At 40.8% G+C, this 22590-nt stretch overlaps 2 protein-coding genes across 2 annotated transcripts in view; both read left to right on the plus strand.

The window, feature by feature from the left end:
- The window catches only part of LOC132572871 (collagen alpha-1(XXIII) chain-like), a 539646-nt gene extending 523302 nt beyond the window's left edge, over nt 1–16344 (plus strand). Inside the window, exons 7-9 of the mRNA XM_060240397.1 lie at nt 4606–4632; nt 15645–15761; nt 16226–16344. Coding sequence (XP_060096380.1) covers nt 4606–4632; nt 15645–15761; nt 16226–16280 — 199 coding nt within the window. The 3' untranslated portion in view covers nt 16281–16344. The remainder of the gene's footprint in view (nt 1–4605; nt 4633–15644; nt 15762–16225) is intronic.
- A 2487-nt stretch (nt 16345–18831) lies between these two features.
- LOC132572052 (collagen alpha-1(XXIII) chain-like) overlaps nt 18832–22590 on the plus strand; it is a 66278-nt gene continuing 62519 nt past the window's right edge. The window contains exons 1-2 of the mRNA XM_060238839.1: nt 18832–18891; nt 21010–21036. Of these exons, the coding sequence (XP_060094822.1) occupies nt 18832–18891; nt 21010–21036 (87 nt within the window). The remainder of the gene's footprint in view (nt 18892–21009; nt 21037–22590) is intronic.

Raw genomic sequence — 22590 nt, forward strand, 5'->3', positions numbered from 1 at the left:
ATATGGTGGATGTTTCGGCCAAGACGCTCACCTCCGCCATATCGCTACGCCGCCACTCCTGGATGCGTTGGACAGCCCTCTAGCCGGATACCAGAGCCTATGTGGAAGACCTTCCCTTTGAGGGAGAAGGTCTATTTAGTTCTACCACTGACAGCTTCCTGCAAGAAATGGATAAGAGTATCAAGACCTCTCGGAATCTTGGGGTTCCTGCTTCTTCTCGTCCTGGAAAATCTAAGCCGTGGCAGAAGCCTTGGCCTAAGAGACCTTACCAGAAATACTCACCTGACCAATCCTGGAGACCTCGTTCTTCACAAGCTGGTAGCTGGTCGCCGTATTGGGGAAGCAACAAATCAACGTTCACTTCAGCTTTGAACAACTCAAATAAGCCCAAGGGGTCCTGTGCCCCAAAGCAGGGCCTTTGACTTTCCGGCTCTGCCAACCTCGTTCCTACCCCCCATTTCGGGGCCCACCCGCCTCCATCCCTACTTACCTGCATGGGAGTCCATATCCATGGACAAAATGGACCGTCTCTATTATAGAAAAGGGGTACATGTTAGAGTTCGTTCAAGTTCCAACTCAGTCAGTCTTCGTCATCACGCCTCCCTCCCCTCCTCTGGTAGAGGAGGTGTGCAACCTGTTGGTGAAGCAAGCCATAGAACTGGTTCCTTCAGCAGACAGGGGCAAGGGGGTCTACTCCCAATATTTCCTGGTCCCCAAACGAGATGGTGGACTGTGACCGATTATGGACCTACAAAACTTAAACAAATCCATTGTGTACCAGAAATTTCGGATGTCCACCCTACAAACAATCCTCCCTCTCATCTGCCAAGGGGACTGGATGGCCACCTTGGACCTGAAGGATGCCTACTTCCATGTCAGCATCCATCCATCTTGCAGACAGTACCTCAGATTTGCAATTGGCCCCAACCACTTTCAGTACAAGGCCCTTCCGTTTGGGCTGTACACTGTGCCACAAGTGTTCACCAAGATGATGAGTGTGGTGGCCGCATATCTGAGGCTTCAAGGTATAGTCATCTTTCCATATATAGACGATTGACTCCTCGTGGCAGATTCAGAAGATCATCTGTCCCGCCATATTTCCATAACCCTTTGGCTCCTTCAAACCCTAGGCCTGCAGGTAAACACAAAAAAGTCACATTTGCTTCCACCAAGGAAGGTTCAGCTTATAGGGGCTCTTCTAGACATGAACCTACATTGTGCTTTTCTGCCCCAATAGAGAGCAATGGACATTATAACCCTCATCCATCTCCTCCAGCACAGGAGGTAGGGCATGACACAACAGCTGCAGAGGTTGTTGAGACTGATGGCAGCGATCACCAACGTACTAGTGTTTGCAAAGCTTCACATGCGAGTACTCCAAATTTGGTTTCTCAAAAGGTTTCGCCCTTTACAGCAGGGGTGGCCAACGGTAGCTCTCCAGATGTTTTTTGCCTACAAGTCCCATCAGCCCCAGCCATCAGCTATGCTGGCTGGGGCTGATGGGAGTTGTAGGCAAAAAACATCTGGAGAGCTACCGTTGGCCACCCCTGCTCTACAGGCTTCCCCTCGAAAGAAGTTCACGATTCCACCCTCTATCCTACAGTCCCTAGAATGGTGGACCTCAATAGACAATATATGTCAAGGAGCACCCTTCCATCTCCCTGTCATGACAGTTACGATCACTACGGACGCTTCCCTGTGGGGATGGGGTGCCCACATGGACACCCTGTGTGTGTGTGGGGGGGACCTTGGCCATTACCTCTGACCCGTTGCCACATAAACTACCTGGAACTTTTAGCAATTCATTTTGCTCTTCGGTCCTTCCGTCCCTTGCTTGTAGGGAATCTGTGGCAGTGCTTACAGACAATACCAGAGCCCTTTGCTATGTCAACTGGCAGGGTGGGATGGTCTCTCGCAGACTTTGTGCCCTAGCGATGGAGATATGTACGAAGTGCCTGGAGTTGGACATTTTTGTGAAGGCCTCCCATCTTCCCCGGGGTGCTCAACCTACAAACAGATTCCCTGAGCAGGGGAGCCGCGTCTCCTCACGAATGAGAAATACAATGGTGCTTTCTCCAACCAGTGTTCAGGCAATGGGGATATCCCCAGATCGATGTTTTCGCAACAGCCATGAATCGGAAGTGTCTCTTGTTTTGCACCAGGGAAGGGGTGAACTCAACGTCCTTGGGGGACGGTCTTCTGCTCTCTTGGAAAGGTCTTTTTCTCTACATGTTTCCACCTCTTCCACTACTGACAAAGGTAGTCAACAAGGTTCAGAGGGAGCAACCAAGGTGCATTCTGGTAGCGCCATAGTGGCCTCGGCAGAACTGGTTTCCGATCCTGCTCAAACTCGTGCAGGGAACCTTCCATCACTTCCCAGCGGAGCCAGATCTCCTGTCAGCCCAAGAAGGTCAACTTCACCACATTGTGCCTCACTTGAAATTAACGGCTCCTCACCGACCCCGAGGGTTTTCAGATAGAGCCCAGCAAGTTCTTCTAAACTGCAGGAAGTTGTCCACTAGACACTCCTATGAGAGAAAGTGGGCTAAGTTCATCCAGTTCTTGGCTACTACTGATGTCCCACCCCAGTTGGTGGGCTTATCTGTGATTTTTTATTTTCTTTTATCGCTTGTTGATGCTGGCCTCGCTTTTTCCTCAGTGAAGGTTTATTTGATAGCTATCTCTGCCCAGCATGAGCCGATTGAGGGGCACTCAGTATTTGTGCATCCTCACTCAAAACAGTTTCTGAAAGGGCTCCTCAGGCTGCATCCTCCCACAAGATCACCTCCACAGTCGTGGGATTTGCCTTTAGTCCTGGATAGGCTGACTAGGCAACCCTTTGTACCAATAGCGACCTGTTTCCTGCAATTGCTATCCTGGAAGACTGCGTTTATGGTTGCGATTACATCGGCATGAAGGGTGGGAGAACTCATGGCTATGCATTGCGACCACCCTTACTTAGTCTTTCACGAGTCCAGGGTGTCTTTGGCTCCAGATGTTTCATTTCTCCTTAAGGTGGTTTTCCAGTTTCACCTCAATATGGATGTCTGGCTCCCCACATTTTATCCAATGCCTACCTCTGATGAGGAACGGCAGCTTCATGCCCTAGATGTGAAGCGTGCACTGCTTTTCTATTTGAGTCACTCAAAGAGCTTCCGAAAGGACCCGCATCTTTTTGTGTCCTATGCTGCTCCTTGATTGGGCTCCAAAATCTCTTCTCAGAGACTCTCAAAGTGGCTGACTGAGACTATCAGACTTTGTTACCTTCTAGCAAAGAAGCCATTGCCTGGGCCCATCTGAGGACACTCTACTATGGCAACGTCAATGGCATTCCTGAAGGGCGTATCCTTGACAGATGTTTGTAAGGCAGCCACATGATCTTCTCCTCACGCCTTCATGAAGCATTACGCTCTGGATGTGCGTACACAGCAGAGGACTCGATTGGGAGCTGTGGTGCTACAAGCTGTCTCTTCTGGTTGACCGTCTGCTCCCGCTTCCAGGTATGTCTAGCTTGCTAATCTTCCATGAGTGTGAGGCACAGAGACCACGAAGAAGATAAACAGGTTGCTTACCTGTAACTGATGATCTTCGAGTGGTCATCTGTGCATTCACACTACTCGCCCACCTTCCCCACTGCTGACGGTCTCCCTACTTTAGGGACTTCCAGCGGTCAGGAAGGAAATGGTGGCATCCTTGCGCTGGTCCTTGTGAGCATTCGTACTGGGGCTTCTGCGCATGCTCACTGGGGGCTGAGCATGAAAAATCCTGGGCTTTTTAGGTACTGACCCAGGGATAGGCGCAGGCATTCTATCCCATGAGTGTGAATGCACAGATGACCACTCGAAGATCATCAGGTAAGCAACCAGTTTTTTGAGGGGGTTTTTAACTGTTTTATTTCTTGTTCAGTATATTGTATGTTGTACCCACCCTGAGCTCACGTGTGGAGGGTGGGATAAAAATCAAACAAATAAATAATAAACCACTCAGTGCACCTAAATGATAGTCAGTATATCCAGTGAGGTGTAATGTTTGCCCCTAGTTTATTGTTCCTGAACCACAGTTTGCAAATTACTGGTTTGCAATGCTTTTTGTGCCTGAGAATACTACAGTTTTAATGTCCTTATACTACGTTTTCACAGTGTTCCCACCCAGAGAGAGACATGCAGACACTTCCTTTGTTGTAAACAAACCATTCTGAGTCCACCTCAAAGAATCATTCTTTCACTTTTAATATTGTGTAAGACTTAAGAGCCTGTTCTGATTCTATCTTAAGGAACTTTTCTTGTCTGTAAATGTGGTCTATATGTAAAGGATATAAAATCAGTGTGGTTTAGTAGTTTATTGTACTTGAACTGGAGAAACCTGAATTCAAATCCTGATTCAGCTACAAGTCTCATTGGATGACTCTGGGCCAGTCACTTGTTCCTGGCCTAACTTACGTCACAGGGATCTTTGAGGGTAGAACAGATAATAGAACAATCTATGAATGCCTTTTTTCCTGTAAAGGAAGGATAAAAATGTAATGGGTTTTCCCCCCATCCAAGTGACACTAGAAATAGTAACTGAACTGTAACAAAAGGAAATGCTCATTTTTCTGTTGTATAGGGTGATCAAGGAGACATTGGCCCACGGGTAAGTACTTATAAACATTTCAGAAGTCTGAGATTTGGCTGTCATAAACAAAAATATGGTATAGTTGTATGTGAAAACTGAAGCAGATAAAATAAATATATGTAGATTATACCTGGATTATAGTCACTCCTCTCTTCAAAAAAATTATTATATTGTAAGAATTTTTTCTGTAGATAACAAGAATATCTGTTATGTAAGTGCTATAAGTTCTCATCCCCCCATCTGTAAATAAATTTGTGAAGCTGCATTTGTCCATATTATGAACCTCTTGCTACCCCAGCCTTTTCCTCCCCACCCTGTATTGGCTGATCATAGCCCCCAGGCCGCGGACTGGTACCGGGCCACGTCCTGTTAGTAACTGGGCCTCACCCCCCTGCCTTGCCCCCCATGGTGCCGTGAAGCCTTGCCACCACCCCCCAGCACCTACTCCTCCCTCCATTTTCACAATGTTAAGGCTGGGGAAGGGGCCGTGAAGCGCCTTCCAGGCTCTGTAAAGGCCAACACCCCCCCCTCCAATCAGGTGATTGGTGGGGAAACAGGGCGAAACTGTGGCAGCAGTGGCCCACTGAAAAAGCCACGCTGCCCTTGCTTCTTTCCTACTTCCTTCCTGGGCAGGGGAAGGAAGTGGGAAGAAGGCAAGGACAGTGCGGCTTTTTCAGCTGGCTGCTGCTGCCGCAGTTTTCCCACTGATTGGCAGGGGTGGGGTCAGCCTTTACAGAGCCCGGAAGGCGCTTCAGAGCCCCTTCCCTAGACTTAGCATTGTGAAAACAGAGGGGGGAGGAGGAGGTGGGGGGTGGCAAGGCTGCACGGTGCTGCAGGGGGAGTGAGGCAGGGAGATCAAATTCAGTGCCCCAGCTCTGCTGGCCCTGGGGCCCTGGTGGGCCAGCCAGCTCTGGGGCTTGTCCCTGGTGCCATAAAGGTTGGGGACCACTGGTTTAGACTATAAACAACTTGCTAAAGGGCAGGGCCTGCCTTTGAGGGGGATTTCTGAAACTCTGCAAAGAAGAGCCTGTGGTGCTGTAAGTCATCATCATCACCATGTGATGGAAATACAGTACCATAAAATATTTTGCGTGTATTTCAAAATCCCATCCTAAACTGAAACAACCATCATCTGGATGAAATGTTAAAAGGAAGAGAAAGAACACGTAGAAACCAGAAAAGTGATTGTGAACTTGCTTCATCTTTTCTTGATGTTTATCCATAGGACTGACTCATTTAACTGTAAAAGTAAGAATTTAATAAAGCTTTGTTAACGTGGTTACAATCTAGCATATTTCACCTTCAGTGGATATTGTACTTTCACTGACTCGTTCTCATTGAGCTTATTTTTACAGAATGGGACTGAATTCAGTACAAACAATACGCGTGCCCACATGAGAACATATACTTTCATTGAACTAAAACAGATAGTTTTGTTTGTTGGCAGACAATAGTTATTTTCCTTCCTATCTCCAGATTTGTAATCAGTTTTATAAAGCATCTTGTGTGTCCATATGAGAAACTGATTACCAAGAGAAAATGTTTCCTGATATTAAAACAATAAAATAGCTGAGGTGTCCTAGAAATTATTTTTATTTTTTAAACATCTTAACAGCAGTGAAGTTACAGATCAGAAGTAGGCTGATAAATAAGACCAGAGCCCCTATTTTAACAGGTTTGTTCTTTACAGTCTTACAAAAACCACAAAAAAAACCCTAGTGTATAGAAATGTAACATGGATTGAGCAGAGTTAGCTAACTGACTGGCCAGCTCTTTACTTAGAACTGTGAGGATCTTGGATTTTGTTTTAAAATAAAAATAAGTTTCAAATAGGGTTGCTAGCCTGAAGGTGGTGGTTGGAGATCTCCTACTATTATAGCTGATCTCCAGGTGACAGAGATTAGTTCACATGGAGAAAAATGGCTGCTTTGGAAGGTGAACTCTATGGCATTATACTCATTGAAGTCCTTCCCCTTCCCAAACCCTGCCCTCCTCAAGATCCACTCCCAAAATGTCCAAGTATTTTTCAACCCAGAGCTCACAACCCTAATTTCAAACCTTCATGCTTCGTGTGCGGTGCTGGGAGGAATAAAAGGAAAAGTCCAAATTAAAAATTGTTTTCAAAGTTTGTATTTTGTATTAAAGCTACGTTAAGAATTACATATATATATATGTAACTTCACTGCTGTTAATATATATATGGGATAAACTTAGTGGGTACCAAGCAGAGTATATGGAATCTTGCATGTTTCTGGGTTTCTCAATTAATACAGAAGGAATTGAGCCCAGATTCATTGTGATTAACAGAAAAGACTTAAATATTACCTCCTGCTGCTCTGATTGCATTCCAGGATCCTTTTGCTTTATAATTCAAAACATTATATGTTAGAATATTTTCATGAAATAAACTATGCCTTCTCCATCATCTCTAATTTTGAGGAAATGGGGAATTAATTTGCTGAATTGTACAGTAAACTCACAGTTCTACTGTAAAATATGTTCTTCAGAGGAAATGCTTCCTGTGCATTATCAGAAGAACTGAACTCCTTACATTATATACTATTGCACCATTTCACTGTCCAAATGATATCTGCAAGAACCTCGTAAAAGGATTTGGAAACCTCTGTCAGACCTGTATTATGATCTTCAAACTGATCATGTAGAAAACTTGATGCTAGTTTATGAAGAAAACTACATCAATATAACATTATGAAACAAGATTGTTCCTGGAAGAACTCTAGCAAAAAGTGTTTAGTAGCTGTTGGTACTAGATCCAACATTGTGCCTAAAGGAGCGCCATAGCTATGCATTAAATATAAACCATTATAAGGCAATTTTCTCAGAAACTGCCTTATGTTTTAACAGAAAGGAAAACATTTGCAAGCACTTCCCAGATGTTACCAGTTACACATAAAAGCAACCTGCATTTAGAAGTGTTCATGTTATGAAATACGTTCATGCCTCAGTGTTTTGTATCCCTTGGGAAAGCCTAACTCTGGCCTCTCAGAAGGACTGTGAAGTAATCAGATTATGGTGCTAACAGTTTGGTTCTTTCTTTCACTTAGAAGTACAAAATGAAATGTTTCTGGATGTTTAGGACATTGCTTTGGCTTCTCAGTCCTTCTAGTCTCTCATTCAGTTTCTGGGACATTCTTTCCTTTGGCACCATCTGGCCTGAATAATTTTTTCCCTTACTTGGGCAATGTCTTTTCTTTAGACTCATGGTAGACTTTATTTCCTAAAGTTATTCTGTGGTTTTACATGCAAGGATACATTATTGTAGGTTTCATTCTTTGGTGACAATAACAGAACAATAATTAGGGGCTGTTAATGGCCAAAAAAGAACCATTTTTCTAAAGGATTTGGTTTTCTCACAGAGTAGTCCTCATAATTTACTTTTTTTTTTAATTTAGTGCATCATGAACTATATAACTTCTGGAGAACTTATTATTTCACAAGTTGAGCTAGCCTTTTTGACAAAACCTTTCTTACAGAAAAGGTCTAAGATGGTATATTTTTCCCTCAACATGGCAATTTAATACATTTTCCCAGATTTTGTCCTTATTTGAAATTGGAAAAATCACAGTTGTATCAAGTGCATCATATATGCAGTTTGAATGGCCTACTAGCGCACAGGTCTCCAGCATATGAATTACAAAAAGGTTCAGTTCATGAATTGCAGAGAGAGGGCAAGTGTGAAGGGCAAAAAGAAGTCTGTCTATAATTGCAGGATATAAAAGAGTCCTGCTTGTTCATGCCAATAGTTCATTTAATTGAGCATCTTTTACCCAACTCTGGCAGGCCAAATGTTTCTGGGAAAGCCTTACAAGCTGGGCATGAATGCAAGAACACTCCCTCCCCCACCCCGTAGTTCCCACACCCACTCAGCAACCGTATTTGAAGACATGTGGCCTCTGAACATGAAATTCAGAATTTTTATGATGAAATTGGATAAGGCTTTTTATGCGACAGAATTCTGGATTGAAACATTCATCATTTACAGTTAATGGTTTTTGTGTAGAAAAGGTTATGTTATTTAAGGAATTCCATCATGTGTACCTGATGAATTCCATTCATCTTGTACCTGACTGTAGCTTTTACTGAATTTGAAAAATGGTGCTTCTGTATACAAAAAAGGTAAGGAGTTGAGACCGACTGCATAATAAATATATACATTTTTGACAGTTGCTGTAGTATAATTAATTTATACTTAACAAAAAAGTGACAGGAAATATGGATATAAAATCTAACAATAATTTGTTCATTCTTAGCCATGTACTGAGCAAAATTAAAATTAATGTGAAGCTGTGATGCAAGACATTTCTGTGGGATTCCTTTTGTTTAACTGGCACTATAATGTCACTTGTAGTTGATTCTGTTTCTAGCAGCCAGCAGCAACGCTGCAGGAGCATATTTGCCTCCCTGGAGGGAAAGGAAGGAATTTTGCAGCCCGTTTGGGCGCGCTTAGGAGGGGGCGAGGCTTTGCCATTGTATCGGCAGGACCATCCGACCCCCTTCTCAGTCCCCAGCAGAAGATCGGGAAGAGCAGGAGCGCTGCGAGCTGCCTTCTGTCTTTCTGTGGCAATTCCCTGTGCCATACAGCTCCGGCTGGGGGCTGGGTCTCTCGCCCGCTAATGGCAGGGGAGCAGTCTTTTGAGACCCCTGGCCCTGACCAGGCCGCAGTTCTGGTTGCCCTTGCCGTTTATTATTATACTTAATAAAGTGGCCCTTAGTTATACCAAAATTTGTGTCCGACTCTTCATTCCGATTTGGGGGGCAATCCATTTCTAGCAGCCAGCAGCAACGCTGCTAGGCTGCAGGAGCGTATTTGCCTCCCTGGAGGGGAAGGGAGGAATTTTGCAGCCCGTTTGGGTGCGCTTAGGAGGGGGCTTTGCCGTTGTATCGGCAGGACCATCCGACCCCCTTCTCAGTCCCCAGCAGAAGATCGGCCCTCCCGCCTGCCCTGTTTGTTATGTAGGCAAGTGCTGGTTGCCTCATGGTTTGGGGGGCTGGGTAGGAATTTTTGGCTGTTTGGCTGTTTGCTGGTGTGTGTTTTCGCCTACCCTACATAGCAGGTCAGTGGATTGTGGATTTGGCTATAGGGAGGTGCTGTTAATTAGGTTGGTCACTTTAGCTTGGCAGGTTTTTACGGGGTTTATGGTATTATGCGGCTAGGGGAAGACCAGAAAGCATCCCCCTTTTGGGGAATTACGGGTCTGCAGGATCAACTTTTGGGTGTGATGACCTGGGGTGGGAGAATGCAGACCATCCTTGAGGCTCGACTAGAGGGTGCCACCCATTGAGATGTGCTTCTGGTGGTTGGGCCCTTTGGGGCTTGCCTCCTTGCTGGGCCGGCCTGGCGGGAGCTGTTCCACACAGCTCTGGCTGGGGACTGGGTCTCTCGCCCACCAATGGCAGGGGAGTGGTCTGTTGAGACTCCTGGCCCTGACCAGGCCACAGTTCTGGTTGCCCTTGCCATTTATTATTATACTTAATAAAGTGGCCCTTAGTTATACCAATACCTTGTGTCTAACTTTTCATTCCGACTTGGGGGACAAACCCATATATTTCCAAAAGCCAGCAATAAATTTTGCCCTGACTGTGACTGATTCCCCATCCCAGTCCTACTGATGAACATAATATAAATATTTAAATGTTAAAGTAAATGGTAATCATTAACCTGATTGTTATAGCATCATTGCTCAGAACAACATTCAAATCAAACTATGAGAAAAGTGTCACCAGGCTCCAAAAGCCCTCTCTATTTTAAAAGCTGTTAGATGTAGGATGTGGAGAAACTCAGTGTTTTGTCCCTTGCCAACCGCCTTCTAAAAGACATTTTCTGTACATGCTTGCTCAGAAGTAAGTCCCATTTTATTTGTTGGGGCTTACTCTCCAATAAGTGTTCTTTAGGATTGCAGCCTTAATTACTTAAGGTGATGTCCTTTTGTTTCCAACTTAATTGCCCTGGCTCAGCCCAGACTTGGTATTTCTATTAAATGTTTTAATGTTTTCCCTTTTAATGTGTGCTATTACTCTGGCGTTGCTGGCAATATCAGACAAGATCTGCAGTAGAGAGAGGTTAGTTTGTCCTTCAACTAAGATTTGAATCATTCATGCATTCAAGCAAATCATTCTAAATTTAATTTAACAACACTTGCTTCAAGACAGCAGTAAGATGAAGAGGCTGAAAAACATCTGTGTGAGATATGCTAAATGCAACTTGGAAATCAACAGCCCTTCTCAATCAAAGCAACTGGCAATCTTTCCATTATGTTGTAGACTAAACTATTTCATCCTTTATCAAAACCAAGGAGGAATGCTTCTGGTTCCAGTTCTGTTTCTTGTCCCCATTTCTCATCGACCAGTTATTTGATTCCAGAATTAGAGAATTAGAGAGAAATTTATTATTTCGGCCATGTAGATATTTTTAGGAGGAGATATTTTTTCATATTCATTCTTGTTTCTTTCTATGAAGATACAAAAACAAACAAACCCTGCAACCATATACTGTATTTTCCCCAATATATTAAAAACAGGTCTCTTGGGCTGTTATAAATTACTTTTATCTGAAAGAGTTGACTGGTAAGGCAGCCAAGCTCAAGTTTCTCTCTATATAAACCATGTGTAAGTATACACAGTAACTCAAGTTACATGTTATTTTAGGTCTTAACATACATGGATATAATTGAGATTCACTGTGGATACATGCCAGTAGCAAAGGCTAGCCTGATCTCATCAGATCTCAGAAGCTAATCATGGTTGGCCCTGTGTAGTATTTGGGTGGAAGACCTCTAAGGACTACCAGGGTCATGACTTGAAGGGAAGCAATGGCAAACGGTCCCTGAATGTGTTTTGCCTTGAAAACCCTACAGGGTCACCATAAAGCAGCTGTGACTTGATGTCACTTTCCACCGCCAGCACAGCAAAACAATAAGTTGCAGCAACATATACAAAAGAATAAGAGCAGTACACAAGAAAAGTCAGCAATCTCAAAAGGACTGGGTGAAAACAAAAGAAAAATGGAGTATTCTAGCCTGGTCCTGAAAAGTCATACAGTCAATAGCCAGGCAAACAGTTATTGAGAGGGCATTCCATAAGGTCCTAGAAAACTGATATTTTGTACATACATATTCCAAGACACCCTGATTACCAAAAAAATATGAAAACTGAACATTTCAAATTCAACATCCCTGTTCAAAATGGGAACACAAAATATACCATCCTCCCAAGAAAAACGTTCTCCAGATAATAGCAGCCAGCTGAAATTTAGCTGATTAGTCTTCCAAAAAGAAGTTTCCCAGTAGTACAAGGGATACAACAATTTTGCTATCAAATTATGGCTCTTGATAACAACAATTACGTTGTTATCCCTTTGAGAATGCTATCACTATGAAGTAATGGAATGAATAAGAATGGCTAGTTTTATTATATTTTTGTAGCTGTGAACTGAATGCTGAACTAATGAAGAAATATTCAATCTCATGCCACCCCATATATGGCATCTAGTGAAAAGTTTATTTTAAAACTATTTTTGTTGCTGTTTCTTGGCTACTTTTCCAAAATACCAGTTATTGACTCAGTACTGGAATCTCTGTTATATAATGCTAAATTATCTCTTGAAATTCACACTATCATCATAACATTTGTCTTGACCTCTTTGTCTTTCCTGCCACACATTGACTAGATGGCTTTTCCTCGCCTCAGTCATGGATTTCTGTCTGATCAGCATATTTTTAGCCGACGAATCCTTAAGGTAGAACTGCTTATAGACCTGTGGCTTGCTGTGTTTTCTTGTGAGGTTTTTCTTTTTTTGTTGTTCTAATTTACATTCTAATAACATCTTTCATTTCTGTCATTTTATTCTCCTGGTGTTTTTTCCCCTTTTACATTCTAATAATCTCTCTTAACAACTGTAATAATAAACAAAGTGGACCACATATCAGGACTACTGGTATCAGAATTGTTTATTTGTTGTTCAGTAGTTATCGTTATACCATTAGATTGATAACCATCACACTTATCATTTTAAATAATGATCCAGCTGAGATTAGGGTTGGCAGCCTCCAGGTGGCACCTGGAGATCTCCCATAATTACAGTTGATCTGCAGGTCAAAATCAGTTCCCCTAGAGAAGATGGCTTCTTTGGGGGATGGAATCTGTGTCAATATACCCTGCCAAAGTTCCTCCCCAAACCCTGCCATACCCAGGCTCCACCCCTAAAATCTCCCAAGTGTTTCCTAAACCAGAACTGGCAACCCCACACTCATGGCTTAATGCAATGATGTTGAGAAAATACAGAGGTTGTTTCCACAAAAAGCACACATGCTCTGTCAATGCTTGACATGAGCACAATTTAGCTTCAGTGAATGTTACAGATAATATAAAATCCTTTTGATCGCTGACCAGAATTGCTTATATCCATCATAACAGGGACACTTAGACCTGTACATAAACTAAAATATTGCATTTTAAATACCAAATTCTATTTTTGGTCCATGATTGGACATCATCAGGGTTTAGTTTTCCACCATAAATCTCGGGGGATCAATATAAATTTAATGAGCCAATCACATTTCCTGACTAGCCTTATGTTTTCTTGGTCACAGCAATTGAATTTTGAAAATTAGAATTTGAAAATTGTTCAAGATCTTACTTTCTGGTTTATTGGATAAACTCATGTTGGAAAGGAGCTGTGATTTTGTTATGTTTTATTTTCAGGATCTTTATAGCTTTAGTATGCCTGCTGCAAATAATAATGCAAAACTTTTAATAAGAAAATAAGAACCAGTTTTATCTTAAACTCAGTTATTCATCTTAGAAGTCAATAAGAAGATTTTCTGAACTTTCCAAGGATGTCAAGCCTGGCCCCATATAGTTCAGTTTCTGATTTATAGCAGGATGACTTTAAATACAAGTCTGTCACTGTGGACATCCTGTCCAGATGTTATAAAGAATTTTATGATCCAGTCTTTGCGGGGGGGGGGCATTAATGCCATCTCCATATGCTGAAATAGTCCCTTTTGGATGCCTGGGTTCTTGTTTTTCACAGCAGATTATAATCCAGATTATAATAATGATAATTAGCAGACAATGCCATTAAGTTGATAGATCACAGAGATATGGTGTCAGTCTTCTGCTCACTTTAGCAAACCTGTCTTTTAGCTGAATTGTCAGCAAGTTAATGGTGGCCATTGTAGAGATTCTGTGAACAGGACTGAGATAAAAGCATTTTGCACATTTAAACAATAATTGATACCGGTATTGGATAATTTTAATTTCCACGTAAGGAACATAAGAACAAGCGAAGCCATGTTGGATCAGGCCAGTGGCCCATCCAGTCCAACACTCTGTATCACACAACTGCCAAAAAAACTAGGTGCCATCAGGAGGTCCATCAGTGGGGCCAGGACACTAGAAGCCCTCCCACTGTGCCCCGCCCCAAGCACCAAGAATACAGAGCATCACTGCCCCAGATAGAGAGTTCCAACAATACGCTGATGGACCTCTGCTCCATATGTTTATCCAGTCCCCTCTTGCTATGCTTGTAACCGCCGCCACCTCCTGTGGCAGTGAATTCCATGTGTTAATCACCCTTTGAGTGAAGAAGTGCTTCTTTTTATCTGTTTTAACCCAACTGCTCAGCAATTTCATTAAATGTCCACAAGTTCTCATATTGTGAGAAAGGGAGAAAAGTACTTTCATCACCTTCCCTCTCCCTACTGCAATATCCTAACCCATTTGGCTATTACTCCACACAGGTCCCAGGATCTCAGCAATAAACTTTCCTGAGATCAGAAATGGCTCTGGGGAGAGGGAAAAACTGGAAAGATCAGTGATCCTTTAATGTTCCTTACATAGGATCCATCATCATGAGTGCACTTGATATGAATCCGCCATTACAGTTGTCTTGATTTCTCTGTAATTTCTCTGGACTTTGACAGTAACCTACTGTGAGCATGGTATGAGATGTATGCTAGCAATTCATTCATGTGTGTATTCCTGCTATAACATCTAGCCACATTTCATTAAAGACATTGCTTTGTATTTTCTTCATATGCTGCATTAAAATTTTGTTAATATTTCAGCAGGTCACTATATGTCTTGTCCTTAGAGGGTTTAAATAGCCATGAAGACACATGATCAGCATCCTTCCTAAAGCCTCAAGCAGGACTCAATTTCATCAGCATTTAGGTGCCAAATCATTTGGGAGCCCTAAGTACATGGCGTTAAGAAAGGCAGGATATTAATACAACAAATAAATAAATGGATCTTACAGATACTAGATATCCATGTTAAAATGAACAAATGTGCTTACTGAGGCTCAGCACATTTGGATATTCAGAAATTCACTAAATGTATTAAGATAAAGTATCCAGTTTTACAAATGTTGAGCTTTTCCTATTCATTGAATTAATTCTGTATTACCATGCAGTCTCTTAAGGCAGGTTTCTCTTGAATCTAGATAACAGGATTATGTGTGGATCAAAAGTTCAGTACATTTAAAAGCCATAGAGATATAATTTGGAAAGTAGCTCAGTTTCATGCTTTCTCATAGTGGTGCTGTGGGATCTTAAGAAACCTGAATCCTTCTGCATTTCTTTGTCCTGTTTTTCATTGAAAGAGGGAGGACTTTTCACTGACCTGTGGTAACTTTGTGGATGGACCTAGAACACTACAGTCCAGTGTTTCTGGACAATATCAGAAGAGTACACTGTGCCTTCCTTCTCTGTAGCAAGCATATATACAGATTGGGCACTGGTGGGTTAAAAATGCTAACAACCATGTTTGTTGTCACATAATAAAGTCCAGAATAATGAAAACATGTACTTAGTGAGATTTCATACTATATAAACATGGGTCAATTTGCAAGCTCAAACTTTTATTGTTATCCTCAAAACAGACCAATTCTCTTGCCATGTCTCCTGGTATTTCCTTCATTGTGCTGAACGGAGTGTTTGCAGCTACAGCTTATCATTGGTGACTTCATGTTTTTTACAATATGATGTTTTGTCTAAACTTTTTTATAGGGGGATCAAGGTAAAGATGGCGCTGCTGGCCCACCAGGTCCTCCTGGACAGCCAGGTGCAAGAGGGCCCCCTGGAGACACAGGAAAAGATGGCCCAAGGGGACCCCAAGGCCTCCCTGTAAGGAGCAGTTAATGCCAAAAGGAGCTATTGTAAACTAATATGCAAGTGTTGGTAGGGGAAGTATTCTTCTCATTATGCATTTTAGCAAATAATAACCACAGTGCTCTTTTTTTCAATTGGAAGAATGGCAGATTAATGGTCATTAACTACTGAACAAAGAGGATTGAGTTGGGGTGTTTCATCTAAATATGTTCTAGGAGATCAAGGTGAAGGTAGTGCTGGTGGCCCACCTGTTTTAGGACTAACTATAAGTCCAAGTGTACAAAATAATGAGATCAATAGCTTCATATATTAGAGTTACTTAATGAATAACTAATCTACATCCACAGTCACCATAACATTTTTCTAGTTCCTTTGTTAAAGCTTCTGTTCATCTCTGTTGAGTTTTAGGTTTGTTTTGGGAAAAGAATTTTAGAAACTCCTTCTTCCATGATTAAATAATTGAATTTGTATTTTTCTAGGGTGAAAAAGGAGAAACTGGAGACACAGGTATCAAGGTCAGTAAACACTCCTTGATATTAAATCTAGCCCTAATGAATTCATTTTCATGTACTAAGCATGGGATGATTGCCTAGTCTAGTTCAGGTGTGTTTGTACCATTCCTGCTTTGGTATTGCCCTGTGTCCTGCTTGCTTGTAATAACTTGTTTCCATTGCCTCTGGTTTCATTGGTTAATCACTACCACAAAGTATAGTACCATTATAAGTTCTAAATTAAAAACTGGATAACAGTTGTTGGACTTACAACATTGTCCAGGATGCTGAAACAGTCAGTCTAGTCTGCTTTGATGAGCCAACTTTCTACACTGTACCATTAAATACTCTGTCATTAGAAGGTGAGTTTCTTTTCTCTTCCATGTCCTCCTCAATCTCATATTGCTCCATGGTATATTTGGTATAACTTAATGTGTATTCTTAATGATACGATTTCTGTACTCCCCATAACAATATCAATGGTAATAGGAATGCCATATCTTCTTGGGACATTTGACCTAGGCCTATCTGACTTCTTCTCAAATGCTGTTATCCTAAGACACTGCCCATGTTTGCTTTGTCGCTACTCATCAGCTGCCTAGCACAAGTACTGCAGGATCACGCTTTATTTAAAATGATCATTAAGACATTCTACAGGATTCCCCCCCCCCCAAAAAAATTTTTGTTTGCATAATATGAAGTAAAAGAAAAACAGTTAATGATTCTAACAGTGGTTTTAAAGAAGAGTTATATGAAAGCTAACAAAACTGCTTAAAAATAAATGTTATGGGATTCTGTGGTATAATTTCTTGTTGTGACAAATACGTAATTATAGGAAACAAAATCTCTACAACTTTTTTTCATAAGTAATTGGAGAGATATTAGAACAGGTATATGCTAATTTACACAAAATAAAATAATCCCATATTTTCATTAACCAATTATCGAAAGAAAGTGCTTGCTTATCTAACCATTTACTTGCAGTAAGTGTTTTTGCTACTGATATCAAGATTAAAATTGCTTCCTTTTTAACTCTACGGCTTTAGATTCTACAAGATATTAAACATACCCCGTGTCTTGACAGTGAATCTTTAAAAATGTATATTCTTAAGTGAGTTATGGAGCTATATGCACTATTGTTTAGATGTTTTATTCAACTAGTAAATAGAACTAGAGTTGCCTGTAGTAATAATTACCACTGTCCAAGGATAAATAGTTAATAATAATAATAATAATACTCCAAATGTTTCTAAAGAAGTGTGGCCTTTTCTGCCCTAGCTCCTACCTGGTGGAACTCTCTGCCAAATAACATCCGTACCCTGTGGGACTTAGTGCAATTACACAGGGCTTGCAAGACAGAGATGTTACACCAGGCTTTTAATTAAAGACAGCAATGGACACCATCCTACTGGAACTCCCTCCTCCTCCCCCATCTTTTTTTTTTCTTCCTGACCCTTTCTACCTTCTTGTGGGGCAGTGATAAAATTTGGAATCTGAAATTTTAACACCATCTGAAAATGTTTTTATTGTTGGATTATTTATGAATGTTTTTATCATGTTGTTCACTGCCCTGAGCTGTGTGTACTGAAAATATAAATATAAAATAAATACTTGAGATGCAAATATTTCTACAAGGGACTACACCTCATTTTGCTGGCACATACAAATACTTGGCCAGGCCATTAGGGAGAGTGGGAGGCTTGTTGTTGTTTCCTAGGCTTGTTGACATTGCTCTAAGCTGTAGTGTAGAGTCTTGTGAGCAGAAATTCTACTCAGTGAGCTACTGTCATTAAAGTTGTGAGTTAGTAATTTGGCTACTGCATAAATTAGTTTGCTCTGGGGCCATCCTTCCTGAGCCAAGACAAAAATGTGTGAGATGGAGATGGAGACTAAAAAACTGTGAGCTAGCATAGAAGAAACACTGGTGCCAGGGTGGGGGCATGGTAGCTACAGTGTTGCACACACCCAGAAGTGATGCCATGTCACTCTAGGGATCCCCAGAAACCAAACTGATGTCGCACCATATGCAGCACTGGCAGTTTTCTTTTTTCTCCTGATGCTGCTTGAAGCGGTGGCAAGCAATGATGGTGGCTGGCAGGAACCCTATTTTTTCCTCATTGAGTTCACTTTTTTTGCATGGTGAAAAAATACAAGCTTGGAGGTTGTGTTCCTTGACTGAGCAAAATGTGAGTATGGGAGATGCTCACAAAATTCCCATTCCCCAAAATAATTTGTTGTGCTGCATGCCTGTGCATGCATGCCAAAGTGAGAGCAGGAAAAATAGTATCTTGTAACAGCCTGCAGACATCTTTTAATTTGCAAGCATTGTGCTTGTACAGGAAAAGATTGCACCCATAGTGCTAGCAGGATTTATTTAAAACGGACACATGGTGAACATGTGTTTTTAGTTAGGTTTTAGGGGACTTACAGGATTAAACATGGGCTAGAAATAATATGTCTAATGATTTTTCAACACGTGATTTTTCAATACACAAAGAATTTAAAACTTTGGGGATAGACTTATCTAACGTCAGGTGGGCTAAATGAACAAAATGTGTTCACATGTACCTTGTAGTGGGTGTTATTTTATTCCTATGGTGAATGACAAGTTTACCAAACTCCGATCTAGTGCTACATTTACAGTTATCTGTAACGTATCTTCAAGCACAGGAGTGTTCAATCTCCTGCCAGCAGGCCAGAACCAGCCAGTCCAAGCCTTAAATCAGACCCACAGCTCTTTTCTCCCCACTCCCCTCCTCCTGTCCTCACCTCTTGAAGCTCCAATGCTGCCAAAATTCCCAGCTCCTTCTGCCTTGTCTTTGCAAGAGGAAGCTCTTCTGGGCTTGCAAAGCTGTAAGGAAAATGCATAATGGGTTTTCCATTAAGGTCTTTGCACTTAAATAGATAGCTTATCTGAGCCCAGAAGCCTTAATGGAAAGTCCATTCCACATTTTCTTTGCAGATTTGTCTGTGCTGCAATGTGTTTCAATGGAGTGGAGATCAATTTCACTTTCCAGCATTCCTATGACCAGATGAAGCTGTTGCTTCCTGGAGTAGTGTCCTTGCAAATAAAGTGTTGCTTTGAGCCAGCTTGTCTCGGTTGAATGGACCTGAAAACTGGTGCCTAGTGCGTACTCTAACCTGGGAACCCACAGCCAAAGGGGGATATTACACTCGAGAGCAATTGCCAATCTTAGTAGACCTGGGGCGGGGGTGGAGGGGGGGGGAGAAGCTTGCAATGCCCAGCCATTCCATGTTTTTATTAGGCTGAGAGCATTTTATATTTTTAGTTTCTGCTGTGATCCTTGTGCTTTTTCTTAATGTTTTACTTTTAAAATTGCATTGCCAAAACCCACTATTCCCCTACCTTTCAATTTAAACAAAATATCGCCAGAGTTTTAAGCATGTTTGTATTTTTTGTAGAATCTTCTTCTAGAAACTGTTTTGAAAAACTATTTTTTTCTGGAGTGGGTGAAAACTTCACTTTTTCAGAGCCTATTAATATGCGTTATGTTTTGCTTTTGGTTTGGATTTGTATTCTGCTGATGTTTTATACTAATGAATTTTATTTATCTAAATTTATTTTTAGATTGCTTTGAGTATATAGAACAGTGGTGTATAAATGTTTTATGTGTTCACTCATATTATTTTACAAGACTCGTATACTTCTCTATACAGATCACAACAAATATTTTAAGGAAGATTCTACACCCCTGTAAAGCACATAATTCCACAAACACACACCAAATCTATTTTTTCCCTTTGTCTTCCTGCTTCCATCTGCAGGCAAAAACAGTACCACCAAAAACAAAGGCAAGACAAAATGATGTTGTTCAGTTTCCAGTAAAGGAAAGCTGAGACTTCTTCGAAGCACTAGCTATGAGCTTACTGGTGTAATGGTTGCAAAGGCAGTCTTCTGCTTTAGGAGTCTGAATTGATGCTGAAACTAGAATCTCATATCGGTGCAAAGAGGCCCCTGCACTTGTAACTCCATATTAAGAGAATACCCACAGCTATGGTGGGTTCTCTCTTATGTCTTGTGTCTGTACATATGCAGAACTTTGTTTCTTATTGCAGAACTTTATTCTGCTGTAATCAGCTAAGTCTGAAGGTTAGCTTATTCTCCAGCTAGTGGGTTTCCAGATTTGAGACATATACTGTTGAATCTTCATCCAAATTACTAGTAAACATCTTGTACCACATCAGATATACCAATGGCCCTTGTAGAATGATGCAGTATACAAAATAATAATTCAGTGTTGATCTGCTTTAGTAGCTTTTGCATGATTTATGGGTTTTTCAAATATCTTCATACCCATAGCCACTTATTTTTATTTATTTATATCCTGATTTTCAATACACATCTAAAGTGGGTTCACTTAATGTCAGTGGGCAGAATGACAACTATATCTATTAATATTATAAGATATTTGGGATCACTTTGAATTAAATCCAGTCAGTAAAAATAGCGATTTATGTATTCTAAATTTATTCTTTAATCCATGTACCCCAGAGTAGTTGTGTTTATTTCTGGGGAAATAATTTGAAATATCTGCTTGACAACTGCCATCTGTATGATTTAATCACTGTATATCACCAAAATGCAACCTGCTGTCATTTTCAATTAAAGCTTTAAAGCAGGGGAAAATCCCATAGGTTTACTTGAACATTGGAATAGATGTATTAAATGTCAATTAGAAATAATATTTGCATTTTGGTTATCCTGCTGCTTAGACATCTCATATACTGTGCTTCATTTATTTACTTTTAAGGGTGAACCTGGTATACCCGGGGTAAAAGTAAGTTATTAATTCTTTCTTAAATACCAGCACAAGGAGTTTTTAACTCTTACTATGTACTAATCTTGGAGTATTATATCCAAAAAATTGCCAATTGCCTCCAATTGAACTATTTAGGAAGTAAAGTACTTCCTAAGAAGTAAAAAGTGTATGTCTGTGGATGTTAAATAAATAAAGAAATGTCATTAGATTTGTAGAAAAACACCTTCCTATTGTATTTTACTTCTTATACTGGCCATATTTGTTTTCTGTTTATTTTTGTAATTAGTAAATATTCTGAATTGCCTTTTCTCTGAGTCTTCTTCGGTGGGGAGGGCGGGGTATAAATCCAATAAATCAAATCAAATCTTGTTAATCATGTTAAACTTTTATGTTGTGTTCATGTCTATCCAAATTATTGTTATTTCTTGTCTGATCTCAGAAGCTAAGCAGGGTCAACTCTGGCAAGTATTTGGATAGGAGACCTCCTTGAAATACCAGTAGTCAGGAGGATAGGGGAAGGCTTTCTTCAGCTACCTCTCTGATTATCCTCCAGGCCTCCAGTAAGGGTCAGTCACCAAAAGCCACCTTGGCTTCCTGGGGCGGACACACACACATGCGCATATTTAAAAAATGCCTAAAAATGTTTTTAATAAAGCATATGTGAGGACATATTATGCTCATATGGGAATTCTTGAAGATTTTATCTGTAATCTTTAAGGTGATAACAAAATACTTATATCAATATCCACAAAGAGGTTTCACACACACACACACCCCCAGCATAGGAGCTTTTTGTCCATGGTGTAATTCCAACTCAATAGAAAACTAGAACATGCAGCATGGCTGAACATGGGGGTTTTAACTAGATCATTCTGCGCCATACTCCCTACTACCTTGCCACGGGTTAACAGTTCTTGCATCACTCATCATGTGGGGCATCAGTTTAATTGATGTTTGATGTGTTTCCTGAGACTTTCTGTTTCTGAAAACACTAGTTGTTCTCCAGTTTTGCCACTCATAGTTGTCCATTCAGTGACTTTGTTCTTTATATTAGATACTGATTGTAAATGTGCCAGGATATAAAACTTTGGTATAATTAATAAATTGAGTGACTAAGTATGGTGGTCTCTCAGACTGGCTCAGATTAATCAGATCCGTTAAGCATACTTCATACTGGGAAGGCTGGATAAAATATCCCAGAGCCACTTATTGCACTGCATTACTGTATTAGTATGACATAGTGAAATGTGTTTCATTTTTAAAAAAATGTGAAATTACCCCTTCAAAAAAGTAATGTGACATTAAGTCCTAGAAAAGTTTCAAAATGTGGTGATTAGTTTAACCAGTATTGCAGCAGTCATAAAACACATTAAAAATAGCAATTTGCAATGTTTGCTCCCATATTAGCATAGTTGTGTGTTAAGAAAATACATGATAGTTTTATATTTTCCTGCATGTTTGAATATTAGATAATATTAATCCTGCAATAAAATCATGCCCAAATGTATTAGAAAAGTTACAAACAGGGCCGGCACGTCCCAGTAAGCCAGGTAGGTGTCCACCTAGGGCACC

This window comes from Heteronotia binoei, chromosome 5 (assembly GCF_032191835.1).
Source record: "Heteronotia binoei isolate CCM8104 ecotype False Entrance Well chromosome 5, APGP_CSIRO_Hbin_v1, whole genome shotgun sequence".
In the NCBI taxonomy this organism is placed as follows: Eukaryota; Metazoa; Chordata; class Lepidosauria; order Squamata; family Gekkonidae; genus Heteronotia; species Heteronotia binoei.